The sequence below is a fragment of the Rattus norvegicus genome, chromosome 9 (genome assembly GCF_036323735.1).
Source record: "Rattus norvegicus strain BN/NHsdMcwi chromosome 9, GRCr8, whole genome shotgun sequence".
NCBI classification, from domain to species: domain Eukaryota; kingdom Metazoa; phylum Chordata; class Mammalia; order Rodentia; family Muridae; genus Rattus; species Rattus norvegicus.
In genome coordinates this window covers 74,242,472-74,255,511 of record NC_086027.1, presented here as the reverse complement: position 1 = coordinate 74,255,511, position 13,040 = coordinate 74,242,472, and the positions used below count along the sequence as shown (strand labels likewise).

Here is a 13,040-nt window from a genome sequence, read left to right as displayed (position 1 = left end):
TAAAGTTCTGAATGCTGTAGTATCAGGCTCAAAGGTTTGACAAGACAGTGGGAATTTCTACACCAACACTGAAACCTGTATCATCCTACCATAAATAACTAGTGAGTGAATCTTTCTTCCTCTGTCTCTGTCTCTCTCTCCCTCTCCCCTTGCCCCTCCCTTTCCCTCTCCACCATATTAAATAAAAATAGAGAAGAGAAGAAAGACTAGGCCCTGGAAATTATGCAAATGCTAAAATGTTTTGTTGTGGCCTGACCCCCACCCCCAGAATAGCTGTACCCATTTTGTTCCATGCCTGCCAGTCACTGACACACGGAAAAATGACGTGACTCAGAACAAATTCATGCTGATCACATATCCTATTATATTCTCTTCTGTACATCCAGAGCTTTGTTCCTCTTAAGGAATCCCACAAAGCTTTATGTAGGACCCATCAAGTTAAAAGTCACTGTGAACTGTTATGGCTTGAGTCAGAGCTGACCACCAGGCGTTCAGAACCTCCTACACCTCTCTATGAGCTCACTGTGGGTTTTGTGGCTGACACTGAAGAATGCTACTAATAAGCCAAAAGTTATGATCATAATACTCACGCTCTGTTATCTCAGTGTTGGAAAATTCCCCTGTTCACCACCCATCCACCACCCCGCACTCAGGACCGATCAGATAAAGGTTAGCTGACAGTACTTTGTCTAGTAAGCCAAAACATAGTACTGCTCCCCTCCTTGCCTTTTAAACTTTTGATCCTGATTTTTTCTTATAAAAAGCCTGTTCTGAGAGCAGACTGGTGCCACAATTAGGTTATTCCATTTTTGTGGTCCCGATTGATATTAGGGTGTGAGCTGAATAAACCACATGTCTAGGTCCCAGTTCATCAATGAGGAAAAACCAAAGCAGGAATCCAACCAGCCTGTCGCATCACATCCGTAGTCAGAGAGCAACAAATGGACCCATGCTGCCCGCTTGTGTGCTAGATACTCAGCTAGATTTCTTCTCTTTGCTATAGTTCAGGACCCCTGCCTAAGGAATTGAGCTGCCCACAGTCATCAGAGTCTTCCTTCATCAATTAAGGTAATCTCCTGTAGACATGCTCCTGGGCCAACCTAATTTAAGCTGTTGTGCCTGGAAGTGTTCATGAGCCCCAAAAGACGCACCACGGTCTTTATTTACAAACTTGAGTTTGGGCTGCATTGCCTCTGACTCGGTAGGACAGGAGAGTGTAGCCCCGAGTCCTCATCGGGACAAAATATAGAACATGGTGAGCAAGCAGAACTGTGAACGGCCTGGTACACGTCTGAAACAATCAAACTAGTCTTTGACTGCTGCTAAGAAGTAACTAGGGAGTAACTCTGGCCATGGAGTCCTTCCTGGTGCTTGAGTATAGCCTGAGATCAGCTACAGGTCAAGTTTCTCTTTAAGATGGAGACTGATCCCAAGAAGTAGATTTGGCCTCTCAAAACAATTCCTCAGTGAGAACTCTCTTCACTGAAAGTTAGAGCAAGTGTGTGTTTAAAACTAACCAACTCAAGTATCTGGTGGAGTGTTGCTGGCTTTGGAAGTAAATAGAACCAAGCACTGGTTTTGCAATTTTATCACTTAGCATAACTTCCCCTAGTCTGGTAACACTTGATGGAATTTAAGGCAGGAAGAGACTTCTTTTGTATTTCCAGTAATGTTCCAAGTACCTTTTGAAAATTTGTCTGGTGTGCTTATTTCCAAATAAACAAGATGCAGAGAAATATCAAGAGCTCCAGCTCAGGGTTCAAGGTGTACTTTACAGCCAGGCTGGGTTCAAGCCTCAGCAACACACACATAAACATACAAAAATGCAAACTCAGAAGTTGAGTGTGGAATGTTAAGAAAGATGGGCATTGTCATGTTTGGGTCATCACAGTTTTTAAATCAATTACATAAAGCATGAATTTCAGCAACTTAATCCAGTCTGTGAGCCTTTCTGTCCTCTAACCTAGTTGCCAAACTGCTTCCAGTTTCCCAGCAATGCGTGAGCTTCTCCCACTGCATACAGGCAACTTCGCCTGACTCCCTCAAAGGATCACAGCCTCAGCACGAGCAGCCAAGTGAAAGCCAGAGTCCACAGAAACCGAGTCCTCAAAAAGCCCCACCCCATTTTGATTTCCACTAACCTGGTATCCGCCAGAGTGGCTCGTGCTACTGCCCAGGCCACAACAAATACCGCTGGAAATCCTGAAAACAGAAAAAGATTTGGAGCCCATATTTACTTTCAGATCAAAAATTGTTTTGTTTGCTTGTTGTTTTTTTTTCTCATGTGACAGTAATATTAGCAGTTAATAAATAGATACACGACAAATACTGTTTTCAATAAGAAACATGTTCTTAATGCCCCCTTGTTCATTAGAGGAATGAGTGGCAGCCTAAAGGGCAAATTGCTCCCGGAAGTCTGAGGGTGATGACATTTCGTTAAATTTCCCTGGCAGGGATGGAGGAGGAAACCACACTCCAAGGACACTGAAATTCACAGAGCCATAACCATGCAGAGGATAGTCCACTCTGACTAGCCACAAGCAGGCCTGCTTTCAAGGAACATGTCAACAAGGACAGAGAAACGATAGGAGAAGCTGTAGTCTTAAAAACATTGTACTGTTCAATCAATGGTACATTTAGAATGTTTCCACATTCTTAAAGAAGAAGAAGAAGAAGCTACCAAAAGGTTCTGACATCAGGAACTTCAGAAAGTTTGTCCTTTCTTGGCTCCAAATAAGTCCCCAACTCCAAACAGAAACATCTGTCCACACTCAAGAGACTGAACTGACGACTCAGAAAACAGGTATTTATAAAGTGAGACGGGTATCCTTGGCTTCCTTTCTCAGCATCCGCTTGCTCTTACATAACCTACTCTCCAACACCATGCCACTGGCCATGAAGCCTGCACCCGAAGCAGGCGCTCCCAGATCTCCAGAATTGTTTGCTTGCTTCCATCTATCTTTATCCAGCTTTGGCTGCTGGACACAAAAGGAACATAGGGATGTCCGCAGATACGTCCATATTTAATTTACCACCAAACGAACACTTGAAAACCACTTGCTAGACTGAGGTCACATTGTACACAGGAAACACATTATGTACAGGTGGTGAAGTATTTATACCTGCTGATGATTTTCAAAAGGAACACGGGATGTGCATATGTTCTACAATGAAAGGATGGCAACATGTCCACAAGCATATCGAATAACTAGAATAAGTACTTTATATACTAATAAACAGACATTGGCACCTCTTTTGACAGTTGAAAATTAAGCATATAAAAGCTAAGTATCCTATTCATAATGGTGAAAGCTAAGAATGAAACCCACTAAATTTAAAATTAAAATGTAGAAAGATACATAGATGAAAGAATGAATGGAAAGAAGAATAAAGTATCATTTGTGGGGAAAATGAAGCAAGGACAGAGAGGAGTAAGGATTGTGGGGTTAAAAGAGAAAAGGGGTCGTTATTTATGTTTACTCCTCTCTGCGTTGTTTATAAAGATTTGTCTTTAACTGTGTAAACATGTGTATGTAAAGGCATGAGCCATGTGTGTATGGGTACATGCAGAGATCAGAGGCATTGGGTCCCTATAAGCTGGAGTCCCAGGCTGTTGTGAGCCACTTGATATGGGTAATAGGAATTGAACTCAGGTTCTCTGGAAGAAGGATTTGAGCTCTTAACTGCTGGTCAGTCTCCAGGCCCCTTTCTACAACTTTGTAATCAAACTCAGTATAAAAGCAATCACTTTAACATTTATCTAATCCAATACTAGATTAAAAAGTAACACTCAGATAAGCCTTGGTTCCTCTTCAGATTAAAAACTTTCCTTTGCCTCATTTAAAATTAGTATTTTAAAACCTTAATGTAAGTAGAGTAGCCCAATATCACTACAACATGAGTTCTAGGTTTCTGAGTACTTGCCTACCTGGAGAGAATCTAAAACCATAATTGGCCCAAATGAACAATAAACAAAAAGCAGTCAAGTTCCCTTCTACAATAAAGCCAATATATCATGTCACTGAGAGAAGATATGCAATTAGATTCTCTGTGAATTATTTCCATTACATGCAAAGCCACCATCATGTTTTCAAGCATTGAAGAATGGATTTGTAAAAATAAGATCATGAGGACACAATCTGTTAACCAACAAGATATGAACTTCTTAAGAGTTTAGCTTTAGGATCCAGGAATCAGTCTTAGACGGCTAATGCTATTCTTTCCATTAAATATGCCTAGAAAAATATTTCTCAACATGTGGGTGGCAACCCCTTTGGGGATCAAAAATCCCTTTCACAGGGGTCATATATCAAATGTCCTGAATATTTACATTATGAGTCATACCAGTAGCAAAATTAGAATTATGAAGTAGCAATGAAAACAATTTTATTGTTGGAGGTCATCACAACATAAAGAACTGCATTAAAGGGTCACAGCAATGGGAGGGTTGAGAACCACTGATCGAGAATATCTTTTAAGGACTGGCATTGTAAAGAGAGTCAGAAGAGATACTAGCTACAGAATTTATAATTGTGTGGCATTGTGCAGATTAAATCAACCTAATGTTGGATAAAAGATGCTCATGTATTGGTGTCTGTGAGGACCCTATGTACTTTAGTGTACTTAAACCTCCCTCATGATATGGAGATCTCAAAAGACCTCGCTTATTTACTATGGCATCGTCCCAATGAGAAAACCATCGTGAGAAAATTAAGAAAAGTTGTAATAGAAATTTAGACACCTACACTTGCATAAAAAGTAGAAGAGAAACAGGAAACCTTGATTCTTTTTCACTCCACCAAGGTTTGGCTGCGATGAATTCCCAAATGTAACTGAACAGAGGTGAACTGCCCTGAGTGTTACGAGCTCAGGTAAAGAGCTGGTGGGGAGACCTGAACCTCTTTCTTATCGAGCCATAAGAAATTAGAGAAACATGAACTTCTAGTGCACATGATCGACGTAGAAATTCAGAAAGTGAACAAGCAAGCTGGTTTCAGGAACTCACATATCTACAAACACCACCTCAAAATGACCACAGCTTTGCATTTTGTCACCCTAAAGACCTTCAGTGAGTTAACCAAACGTTTCCTTTCCAGTAATTCACATTTTCAGCTGCCATGACAATTTAAGGCAAAATGGGCAAAGGAGTGTTCCTGCTTCATTGGGAGGGGGGAAAAAAGTCTTCCAATTTAGACCTGAGACTAAATTGTGCTCTTCTTCTCTGCTGAGCTCTTCATAATTCAGACACTAATGTAGCAGCTTAGGTCTGTCTGCAGTTGTTAAATCTCCGGGGTGCTTCTCTGAGCTTTCCTTACCCTAAAATTTTAACAAGTGCACAAAATCCTTTTCTCTGTCTCATGTTGAAGTCTTGCCAGGTCCAATAACTGCTTGGGCCCTGGTAAGTCACTTGGGAAATGTGAGCTGAGTATCATGTTTTAAATATACTCTACTGAAAGTAATTTGAATAATCACCATCCATGAATTGTAAGGCTCTATAATTTGTTTGTATCTTTCTGTGTTCAATGAAGTAAAAATATGCTTTTGTGACACTCTCATTATTTGACCTAGAAACACAAATCAGAGATACTGCTATAGTCTATAAATTCAAACTTCAAAACTGTTAGGAGGAAATCATTAACAGACCAGACCTGGCATAAGGCACGGGCCTGAATGGAGTGAACAGAGTACAGCTAACAAGTCTTCCCAGCTTCCTCCACAGCTAGAACTTGGCCTAGAAACACTAACCACAATTTAAGCTTGAAAAGTTTGTTACTACCAGGAGAATGATAGAATTGATGTTAAAAAGTGAATTTCATTAATGAACAATTAAATAAAAGAAAAGTAATAAGGTAAGATGAGTGGGATTCTTTAAAAGAAATAGCTGGGGGAGGGCTGGTGGTGGACAGGGCATGATGTACTCAGTTCCATAACCAGTAAAAGGAAAGGGACACGAGTGCTTACCCCAGCCTATCAAGATGAAGCCCCACAGGTATTTGGTGTCAGAAAAGAAAGACACAAAGATTAAGTTATGCAGGTAGAGCCCTTCCACCAGGATCCAATAATAGTTTGTAGCCAAGAAATAAATAAACATCACGACAGCGATCTTGCACCCCACCTGTTGTGAATGAACCAGAAGTGCATTGAATTAGGACATTTTATTGTGCTGGATGCCACCCTGAGACCCCTAAAATAAATAGTTCTTCCACTTACCTTCTGATAATTAAAAGCATCTTAATTCATGAGAACACTAAGAATGTTGGAAAGATCAGAATCAAGTTGTCTTAACATAGGACTTTGCAGACTACAGACTTGATTCTGCTTTTAAAATAGCATATTTTTCTTTTAGTGGCTATCAAATTTCATATTTTTCTTTTTATAAAGATAACATAGTTATTTTTTATCAGGAAAAAACAGAAGAATAAAAAATGAGGAAAAATATTAGTCTTAGTCATGTTTCTATGACAAATTTGTTTCATTCTGGGTTTCTCACGTGACTACCCTAGCAAAATTAATTGCACCAAGTACTAATAACAGAAACCAGTAAATATTTCACATCTGAGGGTTGATATAAGGGCTGACACTTCTGCTGAGCTGAGGTGGGCTCAGTTAACCTTCACTAGACTACCTCAGTTTGCTTCATCCAGTACCCTGACACTTGACTACACAACACTGGGAAAAACAAATCACAGGCTAGGCCTGTATCAAACAACAGGACACAAAGTCAAAAGGGAAACAGGGCTACAGATTGTCATTCCCTGGGATTATGGAGAAAATCAACCTACTATAATTAAGTGCCTAATTCCCACCCCCAATACCCCCCATGATCAAATTTACTGAACTATTGTGTGACTCTAAACTCTTAAGACTGGGATATTTAAGAGAAAAGTCACATGCCTTGGAGTTTTATGTTGTGTCAAGACTTCAAGAGTAGAATATGGGAACTGAATATGGTAGCCTTTTAAACCTCAGGCTTCTGTTTTTGCTAATGAGATTTTACTTTTAAAGGTAACCTTGACAGCTACCATGACCCTTACGTCAGATTCCATTACATACAAGCATTTTGTAGAATTTTCTTTGACATATATATATTACATACACATATATGATATGTATATAAACTTACAATATATATGTAATATAGCCTATCTAATTAATTTAAAGAAGCAAAATAACACAAAACGACTTAATAAATCTTTGTTTGGTGGAGTATGATGTGAAACTTATTTATAAAAATTCTGTACTGAGAGAAAACGGGAACACGTACATACTGAGATTTGTCCACAGATGGTCCTCCAATGAAGTTCTGAAGGTCACCCTGCATCACCAGAGACTGCAGTGCCTCTACTCCCAGGTGAGCCTGGGCTACTCTGTCCTTGACAAAGATGCTCATGGCTCTCAGCATGAAGGACACAAACAAATGCAAGTGGATATAGTTCCTAGTGCAATGCAACCGCCTATGTGAGAAAACATTAATCACTTAGGTTGGATAGAATTAGAACAGAAGAAGAAAATACCCACAATGAGCCCAAACACACACATGCGTGCATGAACACACACACACACACACACACACACACACACACACACACACACATACACACACACACAGGAAAACATGGTAAACTCAAAAGTGAAAATTTATTATTGGGTTTCTAAGAAAAATGGTTTGGATTGAGCCTGACATCCCCACCCCCAAGAAGGTGGAGGAGGAAGAGGAGGAGGAGGAGGAGGAGGAGGAGGAAGAGGAGGAGGAGGAGGAGGAGGAGGAGGAAGGGGAAAAGGAAGAAAAAGAAGAAAAGAAAAAAAGGCTTGATTCTAAAATTAAAATGTAACTTTGTGACTATTCATTTCAAATATATTCTGACCTACCAACATTGGAATCCAATTTTTGTTTTGCTAAACTATCAGCCTATGTTATATTATAGTATCAATACAGTGCGGGAGTGCGCTCTCTCTCTCTCTCTCTCTCTCTCTCTCTCTCTCTGTGTGTGTGTGTGTGTGTGTGTGTGTGTGTGTGTGTGTGTGTGTGTGTGTGTGTGTGTTTCATGCCACTCTTAACTTGGATTTCACCAGTCGGATAACCAACTATTTCTTGTCTTAGACATAGTTGGATTATTCTTACCCTATCTGATCTCTGCTTACATCTTATACTTAGGTATCACTGAGGTCTCAGTAGGACACTTTTCTTCTCCCACTTCTATCCTCCCAAACTACTACACACTGGTTCACATTGTACAAATCACTGTGTGTTCCTTCGGGGCACTTAGAGTACAATCTACTACTTCTTTCCTCGATTCATAGACTCACAGCCTACTGTGCGAATGTAGACTCATAGCCAATTGTGTGGATGTAGACTCACAGCTGACTGTGTGTATGTAGTAGAACCATCCTATACATGCTGTTCTGTGGCACAGTTCAACTTTGTTGTTCAAAATTTTGTGTCAATTTAAAGTATATAGTATTTTGTTGGTCACAGATGTAATACAGTTTGCTGAGCAGATATCAAAAAATTTAGAACATACTTTAGAGGAAGCTGGACTCCCAGGTGCTCTGACACACCCAGGATCATAGGTGAGGCCAAAATATCTGCCCCAAAACCCATCTTAACTGGGGCCCCCACAGGAACCAGGAAGCAGGAACGCCCACCCACCCAAAGGCAAACATTCCTTCTGGCTTGCACCTGTGCCTGAAGTGGACCCAGGACTCTGGCTCCCTACCCATTCCTGCAACACCTAGAGAAAGCTTGACTCCCAGGAGCTCTGACACACCAGGATCTCAGAACAGCAAGAACAGCTAACACCAGAGATAATCAGATGGCAAGAGGCATCTCAATATCTGATGCTGATGGTACCTTCTCCAAAATTGACCATATATTTGGACACAAAAGCCTCAACCAATACAAGAAGATTGAAATAGTCTCATTCATCTTATCAGATCAGCATGGAATAAGGCTGGTGGTCTTCAACAACACCATAAGCAATAGAAAGCCCACATCTACATGGGAACTGAACAACTACCTACTCAATGATAATGTGGTCAGGGAAGAAATAAAGAAAGTAATTAAAGGCTTTTTAGAAATTAATGACAATGAAGACACAACATACCCAAACTTATGGAACACAATAAAAGCAATTCTAACAGAAAAACTCATAGCTCCAAGTGCTTCCATAAAGAAATTGGAGATAGCATACACTAGCAGCTTGACAGCACATCTGAAAGCTCAGCAACAAAAAGAAGCAAGTACACCCAAGAGGAATAGATGGCAGGAAATAATAAAAAATCAACCAAGTAATAACAAGGAGAACTATACAAAAAAAATCAACAAAACCAGGAGCTGGTTCTTTGAGAAAATTAATAAAATAGATAAACCCTTAGCCAGGCTAACCAGAGGGCACAGAGACAGTATCCAAATTAACAAAATCAGAAATGAAAAGGAAGACCTAACAACAGAAACTGAAGAAATTCAAAAATTATCAAATTCTACTAGAAAAGCCTATACTCAAAAGAACTGGAAAATCTGGATGAATTGGACAATTTTCTAGACAGATACCAGGTGCTAAAGTTAAATTAGGATCAGATAAACCATCTAAACAGTCCTGTAGGCCCTAAGGAAACAGAAGCAGGCATTAAAAGTCTCCCAACCAAAAAAAAAAAAAAAATCCCCAAGGCCAGATGGTTTTAGTACAGACTTCTATCAGACCTTCAAAGAAAACCTAATACCAACACTTCTCAAACTATTTAATAAAATAGAAACAAAAGGAACACTACCCAATACATTCTTTGTAGCCACAGTTACCCTGATACCTAACTACACAAGGGCCCAACAAAGAAAGAAAACTTCAGACCAATTTCCCTCATGAATATTGATGCAAAAATACTCAATGAAATTCTTGAAATGAGGATCCAAGAACACATCAAAATGATCATCCATCATGATCAAGTAGGCTTAATCCCAGGGTTGCAGGGATGGCTCAATATACAAAAGTCCATCAAACAAATCCACTAAGTAAACAAACTCAAAGACAAAATCACATGCTCATTAGATGCTGAAAAAGCCTTTGACAAAACACAAATCCGTTCCTGCTAAAAGTATTGGAGAGATCAGGAATTCAAGGTCCATACCCAAATATAATAAAAGAAATATACAGCAAGCCAATAGCCAACATCAAACTAAACGGAAAGAAACTTGAAACAATCTCACTAAAATCAGGGACTACACGAGGCTGCCCACTCTTCCCTTATCAATTCAATATAGTACTTAAAGTTCTAGCTAGAGCATTTAGGCAACAAAAGATCAAAGGGATACAAACTGGAAAGGAGGAAGTCAAGATTATCACTATTAGCAGATATTATAGTAAACTTAAGTGACCCCAAAAAATCCATGAAAGAACTTTTACAGCTGTTAAACAACTTCAGCAAAGTGACTGGATACAAAATTAACTCAAACAAATCAGTAGGACAAACTGGCTGAGAAAGAAACTAGGGAAATGACACCCTTCACAATAGTCACAAATAATATAAAATCCCTAGGAGTGACTCTAACCAAGCAAGTGAAAGATCTGACTGACGAGTACTTCAAATCTCTGAAGAAAGAAACTGAAGACCGCAGAAGACAGAAAGACCTCCATGTTCATGGATCAGCGGGATAAACATAATATAAATGGCCATCTTACCAAAAGCAATTTACAGATTCAACACAATCCCCATTAAAAGTCCAACCCAATTCTTCACAGAGTTAGAAAGAGCAATTCTGAAATTTATCTGGAATAACAAAAATTCAAGATAGCAAAAAATTCTCAACAATAAAAATCTTCTGGGGGAAATCACCCATATTCCCTGATATTCATAGCAGTCAGAATGGCTAAGATCAAAAACTCAGGTGACAGCAGATGATGGTGAGGATGTGGCCAAAGAGGAACACTCCTCCATTGTTGGTGGGATTGCAAGCTGGTACAACCATTCTGGAAATCAGTCTGGAGGTTCCTCAGAAAACTGGACATAGTGCTACTTGAGGACACAGATATACCACTACTGAACATACATCCAAAAGATGCTCCAACATATAACAAGGACACATGCTCCATTATGTTCATAGCAACCTTATTTATAATAGCCAGGAGCTGGAAAGAACCCCCGATGTCCCTCATCAGAGGAATGGATACAGAAAATGTGGTACATTTACACAATGGATACTATTCAGCTATTAAAAACAAGGACTTCAAGAAATTCATAGGCAAATGGATGGAACTAGAAAATGCCATCCTGAGTGAGGTAACCCAATCACAAAAGAACACACATGGTATTTGCTCACTGATAAGTGGATATTAGCTAAACAGAAGCTCTGAATACCCATGATACAACTCGCAAACTATATGAAACCCAAGAAGAAAGAAGACCACACCAAAACACAGATGCTACAGTACTACTCAGAAGGGGGAAGAAAATAATCTTGGAAAGTAGAAGGAGAGGGGGATCTGAAAGGAAGAGAGGAAGCTAATGAAAATGGGGGAGCAGTACAGATAAGGGAAGAGATGGGGAAGAAGTACAGAGTGTCAGGATTTTGAAAGGAGGTATGGAGCAGTGAGGGAGGGGGACCTGGGGGGTAGCCACAGAAAGTCCCAGATGCCACAGAACCAAGAAGACCCAACAGGGAGGACATTAGTCAAAATATCCTACAAAAGGGAAAGAGAGCTTATAGAGACCATATCCAGTGGATAGGCATGGCCCCTGTTTGAGGAATGAGGCCACCCACCCCAAAAATATTAATCCAGAATTCCTCCTGTCAAAAGGAAATGCAGGAAAAGAAAGCGATGTAGAGACTGAAGGAAAGGCCCTCCAGAGACTGTCCCATCTAGGGATCGATCCCATCTGCAGCCACAAACTCAGACACTATTGTTGATCCCAAGAAGCACTTGCTGACAGGAGCCTGATATAGCTATGTCCTGAGAGGTTCTGCCAGAGCCTGACCAATTAGATGAGGATCCTCATAGCCAAACATTGGACTGAGCACAGGGACCCCAATGGAGAAGTTAGGGCAAGGACTGAAGGAGAAACCTCATAGGAAGAACACAGTAGCAACCAAACAGAGCCCTCCCCCACCCCAGAGCTCCCAGAGACTAAACCACCAACCAAAGAGTACACAGTGGAGGGTGGGGGACAACCCATGGCTCCAGCTGGATGTGTAGCAGAGGATTGCTATGTTGGCCATCACTGGGAGGGGAGCCCCTCAGTCCTGTGGAGGCTCAATGACCTATGGTAGGGGAATGCTAGGGCACTGAGGTTGAAGTAGATGGAGGAGTACCCTCATAGAGGCAGGCTGGAGAGGGGAGGGGATTGGGGGATTGTGGAGAAGAAACTGGGATGGGGGATAACATTTGAAACTGAAATAAATAAAATAACCAATAAAAAATGAAAAAAACCAATTAGGCAGTAGCAGAGATCACTAAATAGACTTTCTTTCAAATTTCATAGTTAGTAAATATAAATATATTCAAATTCTTTTTAAAAAGAACATACTTTCATACAGTTGAATCAAAATAATTTTGGAAAAATGAGTTACTCCTCCAAGAATGAATGTTATTGTAAAATTGCATGCAGTACCAACCACTTTGCAAACCAATAGATCGAGATAAAGATTTATTAGCACAAAGACTTCACACACTTAATGCGTTTAGATTTTAGAAAACTGAGAATGAATTGTCAAAGACAATTAGCAGTGGGTGTCTCTAAACTTCTTATACTAGCTAAAGAGTGAAGTTGTTCTTGGCGGGCTGCTTGCACGGCACTCATAAAGTCTGAGACTCAATCCCTAGGACCATATAAACCAGGTATAGTATGTAGATAGACTACAATCCCAGTGGAGGCATGCAGGATTAGGATCAGATCACCACCAGTCACACAGTGAATCTGAGGTCAGCCTGGGCTACATGAGACTTTAGCTCAAAAAACAAATTTCTATAGGAAAAGGTTAGAGACCACAGATTGTGTATGCGGTATGTGCTCTACAGATGGACATTAGAACACTCCTTCTGGGAGAAAGC

General features: G+C 40.2%; 1 protein-coding gene across 1 annotated transcript in view; it reads right to left on the bottom strand.

The window, feature by feature from the left end:
* The window catches only part of Pth2r (parathyroid hormone 2 receptor), a 104,542-nt gene that overhangs the window by 48,815 nt on the left and 42,687 nt on the right, over nt 1-13,040 (bottom strand). Inside the window, exons 6-8 of the mRNA NM_031089.3 lie at nt 7,265-7,454; nt 5,962-6,115; nt 2,142-2,202 (exon numbers count right to left, since the gene is read on the bottom strand). Coding sequence (NP_112351.2) covers nt 2,142-2,202; nt 5,962-6,115; nt 7,265-7,454 — 405 coding nt within the window. The remainder of the gene's footprint in view (nt 1-2,141; nt 2,203-5,961; nt 6,116-7,264; nt 7,455-13,040) is intronic.